The following is a 22257-nucleotide window of genomic DNA, read 5'->3' as shown; positions in this document are numbered from 1 at the left end:
GTTTTTGTATAAACTACAATAATGTAGTGTACCACTTTCACTTACACTAGGTTTCAGAACAAGTTTTTTTATGGCTAAAAATCATCTGAAAAAATCAACTGTGGCATTAAGAGACCCTATGAAAGTATTTTAGCAAATAATGCACATATTATTTTAGGCTTTATCAACTAAGAAAAAAAAAAAAAAAACCTTGAAACAATATTAATCATCTTACGAACTCTGCTCTTGCAATAGTATATATATTATTCTCAACACAAGCTCACAGGCTAGGCTGGATTTACGACTATAAGTGTTGAATAGATTGCGAATTTTTGCAGCGCAACGCCGCAATCATTCAGACGCCGCCATCTACACCCACTTTCACGTCAGCGAGTGGCGATAGCTCGAACCTTTGTACCGTGTACCAGTTTGCACAAGTAAATAGAAGAAAATACAGACACACGCACACATATGCAATTTTAAATTATTTTCATTGATTGCAAAAGTATTCAGACATGATCTTCTTTGTTGGAACGTTCAACTGTTTAAGATGTTACATAAAATACTGCACTGCTATTTTTTGACGTAGTGTGCTGATATTGGTTTCAGGCCTTAAAATGGCCTTTGGAATTCGACAAAAATCTAGAGGCATTTACATGTCATTGTTTCCCTGCAGAAGTTTACAATTGAAGCTACACTTTAAACATGGTGACTACTAATAAGTTGTTGCAATATGTTATAACATTTACAAGGCGCATACAGTACTTTTCTTCACAATGGTACGAAAGCAAACAACAGAACATTCTGTTGCGTTTGTGTAACAACTTGGTACAAAGGTGCGAGTAGTCTCAGGACAACACCAGAGCTCTGTTTGGAGTGTGTGATTTGAAGGCGCGCAGGAAGCGCCTCGCTTTCTCCGTCATGACCAGCTGATCTTTCGTTTGCCCGCACGCAACTGCCTCCCATTCTTTCGACATCTTGACAGAAAGAAAATGATGGCCAAAGCGTTAGGCTTACTTCAGATCATTTTCCAATGAAAAAAAAAAAAAAAAAAAGGAAATCTGAAGACGGAACTTGCCGGAATTGGGGGCACCACCGTGGGAAAAATAGCGCTGTCACTTGGTCCAAGGAGGAATCCCTGATCCAAAATATTTTCGTGGCTTTGGCGAGAAAACGAAGAGCTGATATCAATCGTCGGAGGTTCTTCCTGCAAGCGAGGGCAACAAAAACTATCAAGTATACTGATGTTAAAGTGAAACGCAGGCAGGGCAATAATGGGACATTTTTTGAAGCGCTCACCTTGATAAAAAATTTGGCTTCGGTCTTAGATTTGCGTTTGGACTTGGGCATCACTTGGCAGTCATCTAGTGCCAAAGACTTGCGGACTTTCTTCATAGGAGGGCGATGCTGGGAACAAAATCAAATCAAGCAAGTTCAAATGATAATTGAGTTTTCTGCCTGGAAAAAAACGAATCCTTGTAAAAAATTACCCAAAAAAAAAAGCCTTTGAGAAGTCATAGATTGCTGAAATAAAGTTCAGCTGTTCTAGTAGCTTTAGCTGACATTTTTGAAACAGAACACTTAGTTTTGTGTAAAAAAACAAAAAAAACAAAAACACTGAATGATGTTTAGGCTGTTTTTTAAAAACTGTTCAAAATATCATAAAACCTTTACACTTCTGTGGGAAAGCAAAGCAAAAAAAAAAAAAAGCAAGCAGCCATTACAACACCTGAAATTTACTACGCTTAAGCAGAGGCACAAAATGTTGGCAGGTGTGTGATGACTCCCATTTTGGAATGCGACAAAAGACCCCCACTGTATAATGAATATTGCATTCGGCTCTCTAACAAACTCACATAAAAATCCAAGAGTGGTCCATACATGATTGAGATTGAGAAGAAAAAGCATCAAAAGTTACCGCTGCTTTGCGTCTTGGCTGAGGAACAGCCGAGCGTTCGCCCACCAAGTCGATGCCCACATCTCGGAGGATCACTTCGTTAATGTCATCCTCGAGGTTCGGCGTCTGAGGCTGAGACGACAGAAAACAGAAGATAGAAGATAGTGCCAGACCCGTTTTGAGCTGTTTGTAAACAAAACACTATATGCATGCACAAGTTGTGCTCACGGGGGTCCAATTCCTAAACTATCCTCAAAATAAATATTTCGTCTGTCAATGTGCCTGCCTGGCTGCTGTTTTCCGGCTTTTACACTGAAAAGTCAAAAATAGGAATAAAAAAATATATATTCCAATGAAGTTTGGACATTGTGTAAAAAGTCAATATAAACAGAATAAAATGATTTTGCAGATCGTTTTAACCTATATTCAATTGAATACACTACAAAGAACACATTTTTAATGTTCAAACTGGTAAACTTTATTGGTATTGCTTTTTTAAACACATTTTCACTCATTTTGGATTTGATGCCTGTAAGACGTTCAAAAAAAAAAAAAAAAACCTGTGACAGGTGCATGTAAGCGTACGAGAACTGAGACCTATTGTGGATATTTTCAGACTTTTTCCGTTTAAATTGGTTTCAACCCAGAGACATGATCTCACCAGAGGTTGCAGGGGGCCGTATTTCTCCATGGCGTTTTTGAACGGAGTTGGAGTGCGCGGTGTCAGGCCCAGCTCGGACTTGTGGTTGGGCGTAACAAATCTACACAAAGACAAACAGTGAATGCTTGACACTGAAATGAACACACACACACACACAAAAAAAAAAAAAAAAGCTCAGCAGAGGTGGTCAGATCCGAGCACTTACACAGAGTTTTCCTTGAGATTGATGGGGGTCTTGTCCCTCTGCAGGGGTGTGGTCACGATGGCTTTCTGGCTGCACACCGGGGTGGACGTGAGCGACGGGTTCTCCAGATCGTGAGTGTCCTGCTTCGTCCACATGTTCAGGAACTGGGGCAACATTGAGACACGAAGAGATGTTGACCTTCCCAAATGTGGTGGACGGCGTCGCCAGAGGAAGGTGACTTACTTGAGAGGGCGAAAAGGGCAATATCTTTACAGGTGTGCTCTTTGGCGTCATCAAGCCGTTGGCGTCGGGAGACAAGTGTTTCCGACTTCGATGGCTGAGGATGGATGGAGGCGTGACCCCGCCCGGAGAGATGGGGATGAGTTCTCCTTTGCTGCTTTTGCTTAACTCCTGCAGGGCGCTGCCTTCCAGACGGAACTGGTGGCGCTCTGGGCTTGGGCTGTCTTCGGGCAAGTCGAACGCGGCGAGGTTGCACCAGCCATCCAGGTCCTGTCGCATGCAATTTGGCATTAAAAAACATTTATCAACAGGATCACACTGTGCAAAAGTCACAAGTTGTTGCCTGCTACATATAAACGATACATTTTCAATGTCATTTCATTGACAGCTATAGACGTCAAAAATTCATTTGAACTATTTCTATTAGTTTAACATTTTTTTCCACTTTTGTTAACAACCTAAAAAACTAGATTTTTTTTATTATACATTTAGAACAGATATAAAATTTAAAAAAATTTAACTAGTGAAGTAATGCAATTAATTACAATTAGAAATTTTATCCGCCTGACGCCCCTAATTTTCAATAATCGTTTTTTTTTATTGTAATTTTTTATTGTAATTAATCGCATTCGTGATAACTTACATTGATGTTTCTGCATTTGGCAATTTATTATTATATTATATTATTAGTATGGGATTTTTTTTTAATGGGCTTTAGGTGAACTGATGAATACACACACGCTCGCACGCACGCACGCACACACGCACATACTCACCCACATACAAAAAAAAAAAAAAAATATATATATATATATATATATGTGTGTATATGTATATATATTTAAAAAAAAAACATTTATTAAATTTTTTTAATTGATTTGTTCGTTTGTTTTAAAAAAAAAAGGAGAGCAATGATGATGTCAAATCGAATGAACAATACTGAGCTCTAGATAAAAAATAAAAAAAAAATGTAATTAATCGCATGACTTCAACTGTTAACTCACGATTAATCATAAATTTTATAACTGTTCTAAATTCTAGTTTTTCATACTCTTGTTACCCAAAGTGGAAAAAGTGTTAAATTACTAGAAATAGTTTAAATGAATTTTTGACATCTATAGCTGTCAATGGCACTGAATGGGTTAAGATGGAACTCAGTACGTAGGTAACATGAAAACAGCAGAGGCCCCAGAATTGAACCCTGCGGAACACCATACGTTGCGTTATACACGCAAATTCATATTGCACAGATTCGTCCGACCTCTTACTTTCTTTTGATTAACATACTATAAGTATAATGAAGAAATTGCACGACGCGCACCAAATTCCCTGCAGCCAATGATAGCTAAGCAGGGCATATCTTCACGAATCATTTGAGTCAGGGTTGTCTTGACCTCCCTCAACCGAACCCAGGTTAAGAACCACTGCCCTAGATTGATACTCTACATTTGGCATCGTGTTAAATTGTGGTGCTCTGCTCGGATATTGGTTGTTGCGAATTTCCTACCCCATCCACCATGTCCATGACCTCCCTCAATGCCGGTCCCGTGGGGGAGAGAAATCCAGAGTCGTCCACAACCCAGTGTGTCGGATTCATCTCTAATGTGCTGTCTGCTTCTGACAGGGGACTTGAACTGTCCTTCGGAGAGGGCACGACCCGGGAAGGACCCGCCTCGTCAGTACCATTCACACTGGTTAAATCGGACATTTCCTGCAATGTGTGACGATGTCGACATTTAGAGCACTGACGGTATTTAGGAATGAATAAATGTGTTGATTATTGTTAATTTACAGCAAATTGACTGAGGATTGACATCAAATGTATGAATAGCTGCTTACTGGGGTGTTTGTTTCCTGCTCGGAATTCACGTCAGCGTGATCCTGAGAGCAATTGGGCATCTGTATAGTCACGGGAGAGTATATATTGAATACAAATGTATAATAATAATAATAATAATAAATGTAGTCATTACATTGAACACAGGTGATCATTTGGGGAAAAAACGTCCCACCTGCATATCTTTCACTTGGGCTAGCAGCTCTTCAAGCTCACCCGGCGTAAAATCCTCTCTCGAGTAGAAGCCCATTTCTAATTTGCGCTTGATGGTTGAGTTCCAGTGATTCTTCACCGCGTTATCAGTCCTGTTTGAAATGATTTCCACAGAATACGTCAAAGCGCCTTTTAAAAATGCCACAATTTCAAACCGCTGACCACGGCAAAAGTTACCTTCCGGGCAACAGCTTTGCAATCTCGGCCCAGCGATTTCCGAGGATGCAGTGAGCCTTGTAGATGATGAGGTCCTCCTCGGCCGTCCACGACGACTTCTTCACGCAGGGGTTCAGGTGGTTGTGCCAACGCTCTCGGCACTGCTTCCCGAGCCTTCCCTTCAGATGCTTGGCCACCACCGCCCATTGTTTGTTCCCGTAGAGATTTACAAGCTCAATGACCTGAGAGACACAAAGCGGGGAATATCACATATAAGTAACGACCTGTTCGTCAAACTATGTTAACAGATCACAACTTACCTTGTCGTCTTCTTCTTTTGTCCACGGGCCTTTAATTAGCTCGGGATCCAAAACCTTCAACCAACGGTGCTGACATTGTTGTTCCGTGTGATTCTAAACACGAAAGAGCCAAAGTGATTCAGACATCAACAAAACCTCGCACACATGAAATAATATGAGCGATATTAAAAACACACGTTTGTCAAACTCACCGATATATGGCTGGCAACGTTTTTCCAATCATGCTGCCCCAGTTTTTGAACCAGTGCCTTTAGCTTGTCATCCTGTAGATGATCAAGAAGGTTTAGTCTCGAAATTCTAGAACAAGACGGCGACGTGAATGCATTCAAAGAGTGTGAACGTTGTAATGGATCACCTCCTCTTGTGTCCACTTTACTTTCACTTTGCCACCGTCTCTCTGCTCCGCCACATCCGAATCAGTGTCAGGATGCTGGTTATCCTCCCCCTCCTCGCTGAAAAAATACAAACACTGATAGAGCTTAACTTAGTTTTATTTATACACGGCTGAAACAGTGTTATGCATCAACAGCATATTTACAAAAAAAACAACAACCCAATATAAGGGCAGAGTGTCAAGCTTTGGGGTTGCATTACAGCATGTTTAAGTCAACATTTGGGGAAAAGCACCAGATGACAGATTTGCATATACAGTACTTAAAACATTCTTTAAAAAACGGGGAGGGACAGAGTCAACCTGACGGCTTGATTTGTCCAACCACAGCTAAAAACATCAAAGAAACGGCTCAAACGAATCAAACACCACCAAACAAGAATTGAATGAAAGGGGGGGGGTTAACAGCAGGCAGTAAGGAGTGGAAAATTTTCATACGCCCAAGCAAAGAGATGGAAATAAACACATCTTGGTTTTATGTCACTGGCTCGGTTACATTTAGATCCAGAAACACGCATTACTGTTAAATCACAACCACTTGTTAAGGAGTTGCAGTTGTGCATTCTGTGAATCAGCAGATGAATCACCGAAGAAATGAAGGAAATGTGCAACGCTGGAGCTCGTTATACGTGCTGAACCGGCCGGAAAAGGCGGCAGACACTGCATTCAATGAGGTCAAATAATCTACAGAATAACCCAACACATTACGTTTGTCAATCACATGTCTTATTTATAATGTCGGCACGTAAAGTTTGCCGGAGATCAAATAAATAGTCCCGATGAATTGAAATAAATAACAACGATTGCGATTGTCATCTTACCCGCGCGGCAACCAGGACATTTTCCCCCCGTTTTTCACTTGTTTACGATCCGACGGCTTGTCCTGCTGACTTCGCACGACATGTGCATAAATGATCCGATTGTTTGGGGATGCACCGCCTTTTTGAATCGGTCGGGTGTTGGTTTTGTTTGTAGGCTTGGTGGTGTTTTGCTAGTGTTTAGCAAAGAGGCAGCTAAGCTCCGCGCCCAACCGCCCGCCTGCCTGTCTTGTCTGTCCGCGCTCCTGGATTTCTATCTCGCGCTCTTGCCTAGACGTTGAACACGCAGTGACGTGTTGCGCACTACGTGTGCGCGTCGGCACAAATACCCTTTGGCAGGCAGGCAGCATTCAACTGCAAGGGCGCGTTTTGACTTAACAAACATACGGTGGCCCTAAAGTGCAAAACGCAAAAACAAAAAAGTGAACACGACTGCAAATTTTTAAACGAAACGATACAAAAAACTAAAATGTAATCGTAAACACAAATAAATAAAAAAAACAGTTTATAGGAGCCGTTTAATTCAGTGAGTAGTTGGAGAAAACGAACATGGCTGATGTATTAGAAATTATAAAATGGTATAGCTTTTTTAAGGTGGCTGGACAGCGGAAGTCCAGTGTAGTAAAGCATACAGCTTCCCGAGCAATGTTCATTTTGCGAGTGGATTCGAGCCTCGCTTTTGGCAACCAAATGTTCTCTTTTTATTTACCTTGCTCACAAATTTTAAAACAACTCTTAGTTTTACACATTATTTTTGTACTAATATTAGATCAAAATAAAATGAATCATATTAAATGCCAGGCATGAGTTTGCCAATAACGAGGCTCGAACCCACTCGCAAAATGTACGTAGGTTGGAATGCCGTATGTTTTACCACTACACTAAACTTTCATGCGTCAAATTTTTCTACAAATACCATAGTGTCTGAGGATTTCTAGTTCAATTGTGCCAGACGATGTTTGTTATGTCCAACTATCTAACTAAATTAAGCACTAACGCTACTATAAAACTTCAACATAATATATATTATTTATATATATTTTAAGCACATGTAAATCACGCTGTTTCTTTCGTCCAATCACATGCCTTCATCTCACGTAAACATCACTTCCGTTAGCAAAATGTTGTTGTATTTCACCATTTGTTAATGTTTTCGGAGTTTCGTGTTTGTGATTTTTTTTTGTTGGGGGGGGGTTGTTTTATATTTTGTGTTTGTATTTTTTGTTTTATGTTTACGATTACTTATTGTTGTGTTTTTTCGTATTTTGTGTTTGCCTTTTTTTTATTTGTGTTTGTGATCACCTTTTCGTTGTTTTGTTTAATTTTTTGTGCTCGTGTTTTTTGATTTGCGTTTGCGATTACATTTTAGTTTTTGTTTCGTTTCGTTTAAAATAAAAAATTTAATTTTTTGATTTATTATTTTGTTTGTTTGAGGTTTTTGTTTTTTATTGTTTTTTTTTTTTGTTTTTATTTCATTTTTGTTTTGTTTGTTTGGTTTTTTATTTCATTTTTGTTTTGTTTGTTTGTTTTTTTATTTCATTTTTGTTTTGTTTGTTATTTCATTTTTGTTTTGTTTGTTTGTTTTTTTATTTCATTTTTGTTTTGTTTGTTTGTTTTTTATTTCATTTTTGTTTTTGCATTTTGTTTTTGCATGTGTGTACAGTTTTTGCATGTGTGTACAGTTTTTGGTTTTTGCATTTTGTTTTATTTGTTTGTTTTGGCATGTGTGTTCACTTTTTGGTTTTTGCATTTTGGTTTTGTTTTATTTGCTCTTGTGTTTCATTTGTGTTGTTCAGTGTTTGTTGGTTTGCAGATGTGTTCAGTTTTGAGTTTCTGCATTTTGCAGTTGAGGGCAACCGTCGAAACGCGCACACATTCATACGCACTAACCTGGTGTCCGAGGAGCGTCGTCGAGGCGGGGTAGCGAACCCACGCCAACATGCATCGAAGGCAAGTGGCGGTACCACTCCGCCACTGCCCCGCGCATTTTAACCAGTGGTCAAACTGCAGCAGTTGCAACGACGCATATCGTGCGTTAGAGCATTCAGTCGAGATCCGTGCCAGCTCTGTGATTATGTTGCAGTATTAGCGTAAAGCATTTCTCCCTTTTCGTCTACTAGTATGCACTCGTAAAGCCCAGGACAGCAGCACTTTTCCCACACTAGTAATAAACCAACTTTGTTATTCAATTATTCTCAAATTTGATGACCTAATCGAACTTAAAACAATACAATTAATAAAGTATACAATACCCAAACTTTGCCACAGTATTCAGAAGTTGTTTGAAATCAAAGAGGGCTGCCACTCTGAGTTAAGGCACAAGTGACTTTTTTAAGAAAATCAATAAGAACAAACGTGTGTTTCTGTTAGGGGTTAATTTGTGGAACAATTATGAAACTGAATAAAAAAAACTGTGAATGACTTGCTATGTTCAATAAGAGGTTTACAAATATAGTGCTACAAAAATATATAAATCAAGTATACAGTAAATATAAAATGAATCTATGAGTATATGCATGAACATGCATATTATGTATGTATGCTCTGTATATGTACTTATATGTATGTATAGGTATAAGCATGCTGTATGTGCTCATGTACGAACATCAATTAATTTTTGGAAATTTATCATTGTTTTTTTTTGAGTATTCAATGGATAAGGGTTTATAATTTACACTAATATATGTGCATGTTCTGTTTATTTTTCATTATTCATTTGCTTTCTTTTCTATTTTAATGATATTTTATAATCACATAATCACTTGTAATGTATCATGATATGTTATAGGGGGTAGGAGTAGATAAGTTATTATTTCTTCCTACTCCCCTTGAACATGTAAATTCTGACTACTAATAATTATTTTCCTTCTTAACTTTGATTTTCTTTCTTTCACTTCTATTTCGTATTTTGTATTGCATTTATATGTTCGATAAACCAACCCAGCCGACTAGTAGGACATACGTGTTTTGAGTGAGGCAAAATGGTGCACTAGTTGGCAACTGGACAGATGCTTACTATTGCCATTTGATTTGATTGTCTAATGGCACCCGTAATGGCATGCAGTTGTCAACTAGTGGCTTTTGTCTCACTCCTAAAATGATTGTTGTCCTTATTAATAGTGATGGGAAAATGAAGCTTCATGAAGCACTTGCGATACTTTTTCTTTTTTTTTCTCTCCAAAACTATTGGAACAGTGACAACAATGCCTTTATTTGTGCTGTCGACTGAAAACGTTTGACGTCAACAGATGAATAATATGAGACAAGAGTTCAACACAAAACGTTCATCGGCAATGACTTTAATTGCTGTAATATTTACAATATTATTTTTGCATTTTAAGTATATAAAATATTAAGTGAATAAAAAAAACATTATTATGGTGCCTGTTGAGTTAAACAATAAATATGCCAACATTAGAACAGTATTGGTAGAGTTTATGAACAAAAAAAAAACTGCAATATTTCAATCCATTCAGGAGGGGGTGAAGCGTGCCTCAGTGTTGACATCTTGCTCCTGAAAGAAAACAACTTATATTTAGTTGACCACTTCAATGTGCCGCAAATGTACATTTTTGAGAACCCTCACTTGATTGAGTTTCTTGAACTCTGCAACTTGGAAGAAAATGTGTTCCAATATGTGCTTGGCATCCCTCTGATCTTTGTCCAACTTGGGAGTCACACCCAGAATCTCACCGCATTTCCTGATGTAAAATTCAAGGTCGTCGTCTGTACCTGCAAGCAGGGGGGACGGGTCAAAAACGTCGGCGTTACCCCTTCAAATATCAGACGTTCATCCGTTTTAGTTCAAAGAGTGAACTTACACTTATTGGTGAGCTGCGCGAGGCGCACTTTCTCAGACGAAAAGGCTTCATCTAAATCAAACAGGTCCAGCGTTGGTGGGGACAAATCGCTCAAGATTGGAGGAAAGACCTGCAAGGCAAACAATAATAATAATCATAATTTCAACTTGTTGCCTTGGTCAACGTTTCATATTTCATAATTGAATTCAGAAGAAATGAACTCGGTCAGAAAGCGGTAGAAAGATAGCCTGACACTTTATTACAAATTGCAGGGAAACACCATTTGAACGGAGCAGCCAGGATTATAGTTAACGTCATGAAAATCAATCTGCCGCAAGCCGTTGTCCTTTCGTCACCCAGGGGTGATCACGTTTAACCAGCAAATTGACTTTGTTTTTCACACCTGTGTGTTTGAGGGAGGAAGGCATACGTAGTACGTGCAGACACAAACACGTCGGTGTCAGGCCGTCCGTCGTTGACGTTCTCAATGTGCCAATTCGTGCCGTGAGTGGCTCGACAGCATGCGCGCACACGTCTGTAAACGGGTCAAATGATTTTACTACCAGCGCAACTAACAGTACAGAGGAGAGAAAAAAGTGCACTTCTATTTTTCTATCAAATACACCGTCATTGTGTTTTGTGCCCTAATGTTTTATTCCATCAATGGAATTAAATACATTTTTAATTCAGTAGTATCTCGTCACTTTTCAGCCTCCATACTATGACACTGACACAGCGGCCATTTTACCCCTTGCTGTGGATGGAGTCAATCAACGTTGATTGACAACAACTGATTGGTTGGATCTGAGCAACTGTGATGTCATTTTAAATGACATTTATATATTTTAGGCGGGGGGGGGGGGGGGGGGGGGGGTAATATTCAGAGAAAAAAACTTGCAAATTTGCCACTTTATAAATTTACCAAAAGGATGCTAGCTTCTGATTGGTTATTGTTAGTCAGCTGTTAGGGAAGTGTTGTCACTCAACTGACGAATAAAGTTGTATTTCTCACAAGTTTTTTTCTCGAAAAATCTGCCACTTTATAAACTCACAAATTTGCCACTTTATAAAGTGGCAAATCTACGTGTTTTTTCCCCGCAAATTTGCCACTTTATAAACTCGTTTTTCTCTCTCTGAATATTATCCCCCCAATACTGAAATTACATACTGTAGTGAAACTTCTGACGACGTACGTATTTCACTGTCGTTTGTCGCCTCCCGCGTGTCCAGTTTGACATGGAAGGCGACGACCTACGTATTTCGCTGTCGAGCCCGTTTAATCAGGAAATACATCTTAACCCGTGGGCAGTATTTTATTTTGAAATGGCTTGGTCAGAACCAACAAAAAGCCAAAAAAAAGGTCACAATAACGCCTAGGGGTTAAGTGACATTAAGCAACAGTTTTTCATTTTCTTGTTTGCAATTGTAGTGAAACAAGAGGAATGCAGAAGCGCTGCTGTACTCACTGCAGGTTGCAACTGAGGCAGGGGGGTCTCAAACTGCGGCGCGATCAGCTGCAGAGGCTCGTCTTTGACATTAAGATGCTTATACACACTGTGGGAAAACAGGACATCCTTAAGGCAAACAAAGACAGAAGGAAGTCTGTCGCGCCGTAACGCTGCAACGCCTGGCAGCGCATTCCGTTTCCGTTACCTGAGCACTTGAGGTAACGTGTCTGTGGACAGACTGAAAAAGGAGACGTCCAGAAGAGAAGTGAAGTCTCTGGGGTTTTCGTCCCCCTCCTGGAAGTACTGCGTGAGTTGTTCGGACAAACATCCGATGTGCGGCAACATGGTGTAATCGGTGACCTAGATTGTATTAATAACAGTTGTTTTACATGCACTTCTTGTCATGTCGCAGCCCCCCCCCCCCCTTCCCTGAATTGCACGGCCTCACCTCTGGGTCTTCCGCATCAATCTGATTCAGATGAATATTATCAGTCATGAGCCACTGGAGCACAACACTCTGCAGTGACAAAGTAGATACATTTGATTTTATTAGAATACAGTCTGTTAATCATTTTCTCATACATGAAATGAATACTTGAATCTTCATTGGATCGTCTCTATGTGGAGTTTGGATGTGGGGCAGCATTCTTTTTTATTTTTTTTTATTTTTAGGAGAGCTCAGTATTGTTCATTCGATTTGACATCATCATTGCTCTCCTTTTAAAAAAAAGTTTTTTTTTTCTCATTTATTATTATTATTTTTTTAAATATATATACATATACACACATTGGGGCAGCATTCAAATCTCATCCCTGGCCTTCCTGTGTTAAGTTTGCATGTTCTGCATGTACTTGCGTAAGTTTGACTAAATTCCACTGCAAACTTCAGATGCACAGTTCACGTGTGCTGTGGTAAAATCCGCTAGCATCATTTGATTCGTTGGTTTATGAAACGTCACAGGAAAGTTAATTAAGACTGCTTGTCTTTTTTTTGTGTGACTAATTGAAGCGCCTCTTTTTGAAGATACATGATATACACACAGCCATGCTCACCAGAATTTTACTGTTCTCTTCCTTGTCTATGAACTGATCGCTGAACATTTGGCAGGAACCACCAACCACCAATTTGCCCGTCTCCTAAGTAGGACACGAGACATCATATTAACAGCATTCTACAGGTACAAAATTGGGGGTACAAAAAAAAGACTATTTAAGCTTGCTGACTTTTTCTTGATAGAAGGCCATGACGGGCCGGTGGAGGGGGAAGCAGATGGAGCCAGTTGATAGAACAGCCACAGACGGTTTGGTCACATTCAGTGTGGCACCGTACGGGTACACGAATGAGAGAGCCCTGCACGAATAAAGAAACGCAAAGTGTTAAAAAAGCAAAGTAAATGTAGCATGTAACTGAAAAAAAATATTTATGAAAATAAATCATTTACTGTGTGTTATTTCCAACATTGTCATCTTCACTTATTCCTGGCATTGATTTGCCAGCAGCCCGGCTGACCTCCCTGAACAAAAACAATGCAGATTTTGTGAGTCCAAGAGAAGCCATTTATTACTAATGACTCAAAAAATAAAGATAATTTGTATCAAACATCGTAACAAACCTGTTCAACACACCATCAGACACGAGTGCTTCCTTCGGATGATAGTACTTGTAGTACCTGGTCCGAAAAACGGCATCTGTCATATCGCAAAGCAATAAAACCACACACGATTAGCAACATCAACTGACACCCGACAGTTGCAACAGTGACAAAGAATATCAGATAGATCCATATGCACCATTGTTAACCACGATTCCAAACTCTTCCAGGAGAAAGTTGATATTTGTGTCAAATTTCTTTTCTCCTCCTTCCCCAAGCATGACCAGGATATTTCCTCCATCGTCCAGGTAGTGTTTCAGTACTTCCAGCTGGGGGTGGAAAAAACAAAACAAAAAAACAAGATATTGTGTGACATTGTGCCTATGCAGTTCATGGACACTATTTTTATTATTTTCACTGTCAGCCCACAACATAAAAATGTTGATTGTCTAATCAATTGCCAATTCTCTTTTGATATCTAACCTCGGATGCTGTAAACTTCTCTCTTGGGCCTGCAGTGATCCACAACTTGACACCTTTCAGTTTGTCCGATGACAACTCCTCCTTCATACTAGAAGAATCATTTATTGAGAAAAGCATTTTAGTTCATGTTAGTGAGTTTCACACAAATGACAAAAAGCTACTCAGACCTTTGAATTCTCCACTGAGTCCTAATGTGCTTCTGCATGGACTTGTATCCACTGCTGGTGGTAAACATCTCTCTTTTGGAGGCGTTGAAAACAACTGTACTGTGTTGTTCCTTCTCCATGATGATTACAGGACTCAACCGCTATACATTCGCTCTTGTGAGTAAATATCGACAAGCCAGGCTACACCTCAATAGCTATGTAACACTGACTAGCCTGTATCAAGTTAGCACGTTTGTCCGCCAGAGAAGGGTTGGTTAAATGCTACCTTGGTTTGGATTATTTTTGTAAACATTCCGGGAGGAAAATATAGGCAAAATCTACACGCTAAACAAATGATAGATTGTTAAACGGAGGTGTAAAGCATGATTAGCTTTGATGCTAACAGGTTACCGTACGTTAGCGCTCGATGCCACTCACCGATGTATTTGCTCAATTCTACCTACATCGTTATCATCAAAACGGCGACAATACCGTTTCATTAACGTGAATACGATTTAAATCGGTAAATGCAGAGAGCGAAAAGAGTTGATTGTTTCGAGTTAACTGTTGAGGAGGAACCCGGTTACCATGCACTCTCCTATCTTAGCAACCGCTTCTTCTTCGTCGTCGTCTCATCGCGGGTTGCCAGATCCGAGCGACAGTTTCCAGCCAACGTAAAACCAACATACGCAATATTAAAAAAAAATAAAACGGCCAAAATCACAATCTCTCTAGAAACTCAACTTAAAGTCGTCGTAAAACTATTACGGTACGTTAAGCACCATAACATAGCTAAATAGCCCAAGAATAAAGAAAAACAGTCACGCCACAGACTGGAATCATGTGACTAAATAGCCAACCCAGTTTGTCTTCCCATGAACGTTCCTTCCCAGTGAAGGCGTCATAGCAACCGGAAACAAAAGTTTTGTTCCTGTTTTGTTAGGAATTTGCACTATTTTGATGTGACTTCTGTGGTATGTTACATTTTAAATATAATAAGTTGGAGAACATTTTCTGCACCGGAACCCCATCAAAAAAAGTGAACATTTGGAACAGGCTGAGTACTGATTTACAACAATGTCCAAACAACATAAACGAGTTCAAAAGGAAATATCAATTTATTTTGTATTGTATTTATTTTTTATAAAGTTATCTTATTGCTTTAACGTTTTGTATATTTGGTGTTTTCATATGTACTTTTATAAACAGTTTAAACTCTAGGTGGCCGAGTGGTACAGTCACATATATATATATATTTTTAAGTGTATGGCTGATTGTTGATCTGGATGAATCAAGCTATAGGATGGTTTATTACCTGTTTTCACAACACAACAAAACATTTTAAATGAACAGTCTTTTTCAAAGATGTTGTAGTCAAACTTGACCTCAGTTCTGAATAAGTGTTCTCCTCCCCCTTTTTGATGAGTTGCTTTAGTCCAGCTGGGTCAATTAGCAAGTATCCTCAACACTTTAAAAGAGTCATCTGGAGCGCAAGATTACACTCACTGGCTGCCAAGAAAAAAATAATAATGGAAAAATCGGTTCTTCTTAAAGGTAAGCGGAAAAGCTTTGTCCACAATGGAGCCGAATTTATTTAGATATGAGCCTCCTACCCTCTATTTTAGATCTAAGCAGTTTTGACTGCATTTCACCATCTGAGCTTGATAGGCCCTTCTTTGGGGACCAAAATGTGCCTTCTACTTTGTCGCTGGGCCAAATGTCAAGATCAAGCGTTTCATCTGATGGACCTGACGTCAAAGCATTGATCCGGGCTTCTCTCTGCACGTCGACTGATCAAGGATCTCTGTCTCAAGCATGTTTCCTCAACGACTTGACCAGCCAGGAGAGTGGAAATGGTAGTCTGCTATTGCCATTACAGGGCAATTCATCCACTCCCTGCAACCTCCAAAGAAAGCAAAAAATTAGAATTTTTGACCAATCATACATTGACCTGAATGCCCGTCGAACGTCTATGGATATGTCTTTGGATGTGTCTGCGATTAAGCCGGACGGCATCAGCCCAAAAGTCTGCACGGAGGCGAACGCTCTGGAGCTGTGGAGTCCGAAACTGCAATCTGGATCACATTCAAAACCAGAAGTTTCTCCCTGACCTGATGAAATGCTCACATGTACTTGTGCAATTGAGTTGTTGTTGTTGTTGTTGTTTTAAACAAGTGGTAATAAAAGTAGTTTTAGTTTGATTCTTAAAATGATCATCTAAAGCCCTAACACTTCCTTGTCATGGGTTGTTTTATCACTAAGCACATTTGAATAAATAACATTTGTTGTAGAGTTGATGTGTCATTAAATTTGTCTGCACTCTTAAAAGGGATACTTGACTCATTCAGCAATAAAAACTCTTTTTATTTTAAATAACTTCATTATTTTTCTTGTACAATTAATAACTTTAAAAACAAAATTTTCCACTTGCTGTCGACTGAAGATGACATCACCAGTGCTGAGGAAAGACACTCTAAAAAGGGAATTGTTGACGAACTTAATGAAACTGCTTTAATTGGTAACACGATTGGATTTAATTAATCCAAAGTGAATATATTAAATTTAATGTTCATTAAACTTAATATATTCACTTTGGATTAATATAAATCAATTGTGATTTTATTTTTTTAAGTTGGTCAACTATCCTCTTTTTAGAGTGTAGGTCAATCATGGCTCACCTGTTTTCTGGGTTTGGTCAGCAAACTGAGCCATGATTGGTCGTTACCTACTTCCTCAGCACTGATGTCATCTTCAGTCAACAAATGGAAAAATTTGTATTTTAAGGTACATGAAAAATAATGGAGTTACCAAATTAATTCAGGACAAATTAACTTTTTACTGCTGAAAATGGCTCAATGAGTCAAGTTTCCCTTCAAGAGGTTATTATCCTGAACAAAAGTATTGAATGTCAGATTGGTAAAGTCACACATTTTCAGCACTTTGGGTTTTCTAAAGATCTTCAGAATTTCAAAAGCTCTTATAAAACAAGGTTATTGATTAGAGGGTATCAAAAGAAAAACTGCCGAAATGTCAAATGCATTATCCAAAGTTATTTTTGAGAAATGTTAGCATTTGGGAGCCACGCTTCATTTAAATGACTAAAAATATTTATTGGAAATAAAGTATCTGAATTTAAAAACGTGGAAAATAAATTAATAAAATGTTTGGCTATGTGAGAGGTGCCTATAGTTTGCTGGACTCGGGAACCTCCTTGACTCTCAGTAACCCTTCCTGTGAACAGGAGGCAGCCAGCACCCCATCTCGTCGCCACAGTCGGCCTTGAACCAGTCCTCTGCTGCCCCCTGTCGGACCAAAAGTTAAAAACATACATTAGTTCTAAAGTAACCACAACATCGCTTATTGTACAGTTTGGCTTTTTTTTTAAGCAACCAACAGAATCCCAAATATTGGTCAGTGATGAAGATACAAACCTGCCCACGGGCTCTCACACTCGTACAACATCCATTCATCGCTGCGGAAAGTGTTGTGGAACCACATGGCGTGGTCCAGGGAGGCGGAGAACTTGACCCTGTAGTTCGGGTAAGGCAGTATTGCAGTCGCTAGAAAGGCAAAATCGGACACATATGCGGCCACGCAGCAATGCAACTTCATGTTGCCTTCGCCTGTGCACAAAGACACAAAATTAAAACGTTCCTTTTAAATTCACCGAACATACAAACTGCTCCGATCAACATCAAAGTGATTGTGACAACTTTACCAATGTATCCTTTGGCTCGCACCCAATAGAGTTGCTTCGGCTCTTCGGCAAGTCTGTAAAACTGCGGAGGGTTGACAGGCTTGATCTCAATAGGGACTTCAATTGCCAGCAGTTTGTTAAGGCTTTGTTTTAGATTCTCAGCCAGGCCCGGTTTACTGCAAGAGTCAGTTGGACAAATCACACAATAAATGAAACATACTTGTATGTAAAATGACGTGTACTGAAATCATCCTAATTCAAATATTGCCTTAACGTTCATGTTTATTTTGAGTTCTTTTTCTTTAAAAGGTAGAGTTTGGAAAAAAAATGATCTCTCTTTGGACCCCATCTTATTCGTCGAGTTAAAATTTGAATTATTTCTGAATTAATCACGCCGTGGCATAAACGAGCCACCAATCGGAAATTTAAAAAACAGAAAGCCTGACCGAAGGATACATCAATCATTTGCTCATGCCCAGTATTATAGTTTCTTGGCCGGTTATTTACTGTAACTCAGTTAGCAACATAAAAAAAAAAAGGAATTCGGAAGTTCTTTACTTCATGCCATGGGATATAAAGTTGCTGTTTGGACGTCTGCGTATTAACAACTATATACTGCGGCAACTACCATCTGACAATTCCCATCATGTCATCAGGTCAAGTTGATTGCACGTTCCAAAAAAATACAGCATAAACCGGTAACATTTCATTTTTGGCAAACTCAATCTTGAACATGTTACGTTAGCAATGTAGCTCCTTGCAAACTCTGGAAAATGACAGTAACATCCACCTCCACCTTTTCCATTGTATTTGATTTGTAGCCTGACCTTGTTTATTCCATCTGCTCACGGAAAAAGTACTAAGAATATGTTTAGTCTATAAATGAAAAGGAGGAGGTCTTTTAACTATAAGAAGCTATTGTACACGTAGAAGAGTACATTTGACGCTCTGAATCCCACCTGTTTAAGTGATGAATTAGAGGCTGTTATCTGTCCAGAGATCTCTGACTGATTAAAAATCATTTTTGCAAAGGTGTATTTTTCTTACATTAAATCTATCTTCATTTTTGGAACACGCAAAGAGGGCAAAATAATTTTATTCCTCTTCAACATTTACACAGGACCTCCAGGAAATCATATTTTTAAAATGTGGATTTTTAATAAAGAAGTTTCCTACCTGAGATAAAGCTGGATGAGTTCCTCTACAGTATTGAGCTCTTCAGGCATTGGGACAAGCGGCATCGTGAACTGGTGTTGCAACGAGCTTGGCTGTAACATTTGGAAGGACGCTTGGCAGATCAGTATCGGCTGTCCATGCTGGATGGCCTTCACGGAGCGCACGGTAAAACTGCGACCGTCTCTCGTACGGTCGACCTGGTACAACACTGGAACCTTGGGATCTCCTAACGTAAAACACAAGACCGTGTCATGTCAATGGACTACAGAACTGGGAAAAAAAATATTTAGAAAAAGAAACAGGCCATCTGTGAGACACAGTGGGGAAAAATGTTTCTCAAAACGTAAATCTCGTATGAGAAAGTATTCCATTGCATGCTAACATGGGAGACCCTATAACTACATTTTAAAATTCTGAGTGAAAATGACAGCGCAGGACCTAGTTTGCTTATATTTGAATCTGGGACTTTATTATGTGAACATTGTTGCTTTACTTGCAAGTCATCACCATTATGTTGTGTCTGAAATCTTGTAATCTGCTAAATAAGGTTGCTCGCAGGTAAAAAAACAAAAACAAAAACAAAACACACACACACACACACTTTTGTATTTGAATTTCAACTTTGCACTTATCAGGCTACATCTTACCTGCTCGCACAAAGTAGCAGTGTAACGAGTGGGCATAAAGATGATCACTGACAGATTTGGCAGCAGAAACGAGGGCTTGACCGATGATTTGTCCCCCAAATAGACGCTGAGTACGGGGCACCCAGTGATGTGTCCCCCTGAGGAAGAAAAAAAATGAATCACAACTGAAATATTGTAAAGTCATTACACATGCTTTATGGAAAACCGTTTGAAGATTTATTCCGTATCCTAAAAGTGCGCTGAATGGATTTTAGGCATGCAGCACTTCTAAGGTGGCATATGTACTTCCGGTCGTTTTGGAAACATTAACACCATATCGTGTGCTTAAGTCAGAAAACGGGATTAGTCAAAACTTGCTCCGGCAACACATTAAACGTTTACACATTCTTAAAAATTACTTTGAAATCGGATTGAATCGAGAGCTGTCAACGTATGACGTACTGGTCCACAGCCGAGCTACCTGTACAGGTCTACGTCAAGCTTCTCCACGTTTAAAACACTGGTAACAAGAACGCTTCTCAGGTCTTGGTTGTATTCAGGCGCACGACTCCCACAGTTTGAGTTTTCATCCTCTGATGACTGTTTTAAAATGGCTTTTGCTGTAGAATCAGTAGCAGAGGAACGATCAACTTTTTCTTCCGCCATGTTTTCGGCGTAACTTCCGCTTGTTGGAAGGCAGGACCAGCGGAACATTGGCTGCGTCCCAATAGGTTCGTCGTGAATCCTTGCACCCGTCGACCATTCCACATACAATAAATGACATCTAAACATTGCGTATGTGTATAGAAATATGAGGTGAGGTTCATGACTTGTGAGGCACCTGCTCCTCTAAAACCAACTGAACAATATTTGTATACAGTAGCCTATAGTGTACTTGAATATTTGCTTGCAAAAAAATAATTAATGACTACAGATTAAAATTGAATTTGCTGTCAATATTTAAAAAAATAAATTAAAAAAATACAGAGGAAATGTGTTGTGACTTTCGTCTTATCCCACCAGGGGTCGCTGTAGAGACTCATTCGCATGACTTTTGTTTTGGCACAATACGCACCCCCTTCCTCTATTTTTATTTTTAACTCCGCGGATGCCCTTCTTGATCCTGACGCAACACATCATCTTGGTACCGGGCGGGATGCAGTGGCTGGGTTTTGGCAACCTGCACCCTCCGCGCCGAAACTCAGCAACATGAACTACCGCAGTGCGTGTGCATGTGCGTACATGTGTGCAATACATTTGATGTTTTTCCACTGTCAAATAGGCCCTCTGAGGGAAATAATACGAAGTAAGCATGGACCAAAATGAGTTAAAATATCATTTACAATATCAACAAATGTGAAATTTGATATAGTTCGTTGGAGGCCCTGCGCATATGAGACTTCCACAAAGTGTAGTTTTTGCGTAACATTTTCCACAAACATACCAAGAAAGCAAATCTGTCCTATACTCTGGACCGAATGGGCAATATTGTAGACAAATACTAGTGTAAGTTAAGGTGTACGAGTGGTACTTGAAGGCGGCATGATATGCGAAGCGCGTGATGACTTTCCTCCGCGCTGCTTCTCAGCAAGCAAGGACCAGAAGCCGCAGCATCGAACCGGTCCAGTTGCATTATCACATCGTCTGCACCACTCGCCGGCCAGTCAGTCACCTTGGCCGGCGGTGCAGGGCAACGACTGTTGCGATTCTTTCTCTTGATGCGATGGCATCGTCGGACTGCCTGGGAGATGATCGCGTTTTACAGCGAGGGAGATCTCAGAGTGACCCGAGCAGCACCACCGAGGTCCGCCTGGGTGAGGCGCACCAAGCAGGTAAGAAGCGAATGGGGGGGGGGGGGGGGCACGTAAGGTTTATTAGCAAGCTCATTCATTATTAGCATTAGGACATGTTTGCTTAGTGTCAAGGATTATTTGCAGCGCGTCGGCGCATCGCCTGCATCACATCACAGCGAGTCTCAGTGCAGAACGTGCGTCACGTTCTACCCGGCATGATCTCGCTTCGATGATGCAATTCGCAGTACAGTATAACCAGTCGGCTATCTCATTATAATTTACAGGAAAAATAACAGGTGTAGTCCAAATGAGATGAGACCATCCGGTCAAAACTAGACTAGTTTGCTCTTGCAGTGACCGTGGAATGCATGAGGTTGCAGATCAAACCCGCATTTATACTAATCATGATTATTAACATAGCTGACCATCTGTTTCCCCAGCCGAACTGTTTTTCATCAATTTAAACTTCTTTTCTCCCATAACACCAATATGGCTGTAAAACCGCTTTTACATGAGTCATGATGATGGCCTATGATTTGTGCACACAAGTACAGTAAATCAATATAATGTAAATCAGCCATTGTTTTTTTATTTTAATTTGGGTTACATGATTTATAGAATGAGAGCAAAATCTACAATTACAAATGGCATGTTGAGTTGAAGCTGATGAGAGTGCTCCTTGTGTATTTGGTTGTTTCCATGGTGATTTAAATGGCAGGAGGCGGTATTTGGCCTTCTAAATGTGAGCTGTCATGTGTTTGTTCCACTAACCGGTCATTTTCAGAATACACTGTAAACGC

The 22257-nt window shown here is 39.7% G+C and overlaps 4 protein-coding genes and 1 long non-coding RNA gene across 6 annotated transcripts in view; 2 read left to right on the top strand and 3 right to left on the bottom strand.

Annotated features, from left to right (window-relative positions):
• Positions 1-453: 453 nt before the first annotated feature.
• On the bottom strand, positions 454-7026 carry mybl2b (v-myb avian myeloblastosis viral oncogene homolog-like 2b). Its single transcript, XM_077573510.1, has 15 exons — positions 6700-7026; positions 5843-5939; positions 5679-5750; positions 5488-5580; positions 5189-5409; positions 4974-5103; positions 4801-4860; positions 4469-4672; positions 2965-3231; positions 2743-2885; positions 2538-2637; positions 1898-2008; positions 1279-1386; positions 1058-1186; positions 454-956 (listed from the first exon to the last, which is right to left on the bottom strand). The coding sequence occupies exons 1-15, from the start codon at positions 6717-6719 to the stop codon at positions 828-830; spliced, it is 1884 nt and encodes a 627-aa protein (XP_077429636.1). The 5' UTR covers positions 6720-7026; the 3' UTR covers positions 454-827.
• Positions 7027-9979: 2953 nt separating this feature from the next.
• On the bottom strand, positions 9980-15513 carry ift52 (intraflagellar transport 52 homolog (Chlamydomonas)). 2 transcript variants are annotated; one of them, XM_077572632.1, is made up of 14 exons: positions 14753-15513; positions 14187-14326; positions 14020-14107; positions 13736-13865; positions 13558-13633; positions 13387-13458; positions 13169-13295; positions 12998-13081; positions 12393-12461; positions 12150-12304; positions 11963-12050; positions 10518-10626; positions 10283-10428; positions 9980-10210 (listed from the first exon to the last, which is right to left on the bottom strand). In XM_077572632.1, exons 1-14 carry the CDS (start codon positions 14753-14755, stop codon positions 10169-10171), a joined length of 1329 nt encoding a protein of 442 aa, XP_077428758.1. In that variant the 5' UTR covers positions 14756-15513; the 3' UTR covers positions 9980-10168. The 2 variants fall into 2 exon arrangements, with proteins under 2 accessions (XP_077428758.1, XP_077428759.1); XM_077572633.1 differs by having other exon boundaries at positions 14187-15513.
• Positions 15514-15558: 45 nt separating this feature from the next.
• LOC144056145 (uncharacterized) lies at positions 15559-16457 on the top strand. The gene is made up of 2 exons (XR_013295009.1): positions 15559-15719; positions 15791-16457. It is a non-coding gene; the product is annotated as an uncharacterized LOC144056145 (long non-coding RNA).
• Positions 16458-17250: 793 nt separating this feature from the next.
• acot8 (acyl-CoA thioesterase 8) lies at positions 17251-21441 on the bottom strand. The gene is made up of 6 exons (XM_077572634.1): positions 20146-21441; positions 19686-19822; positions 19039-19264; positions 17884-18038; positions 17597-17788; positions 17251-17467 (listed from the first exon to the last, which is right to left on the bottom strand). The coding sequence occupies exons 1-6, from the start codon at positions 20454-20456 to the stop codon at positions 17349-17351; spliced, it is 1140 nt and encodes a 379-aa protein (XP_077428760.1). The 5' UTR covers positions 20457-21441; the 3' UTR covers positions 17251-17348.
• The window catches only part of phactr3b (phosphatase and actin regulator 3b), a 30723-nt gene continuing 29678 nt past the window's right edge, over positions 21213-22257 (top strand). Inside the window, exon 1 of the mRNA XM_077572631.1 lies at positions 21213-21496. Coding sequence (XP_077428757.1) covers positions 21226-21496 — 271 coding nt within the window. The 5' untranslated portion in view covers positions 21213-21225. The remainder of the gene's footprint in view (positions 21497-22257) is intronic.

This window comes from Vanacampus margaritifer, chromosome 8, assembly GCF_051991255.1.
Source record: "Vanacampus margaritifer isolate UIUO_Vmar chromosome 8, RoL_Vmar_1.0, whole genome shotgun sequence".
NCBI lineage: Eukaryota > Metazoa > Chordata > Actinopteri > Syngnathiformes > Syngnathidae > Vanacampus > Vanacampus margaritifer.
Note: the sequence above shows the minus strand (reverse complement) of the source record. Positions and strands in the feature narration are given on the sequence as shown.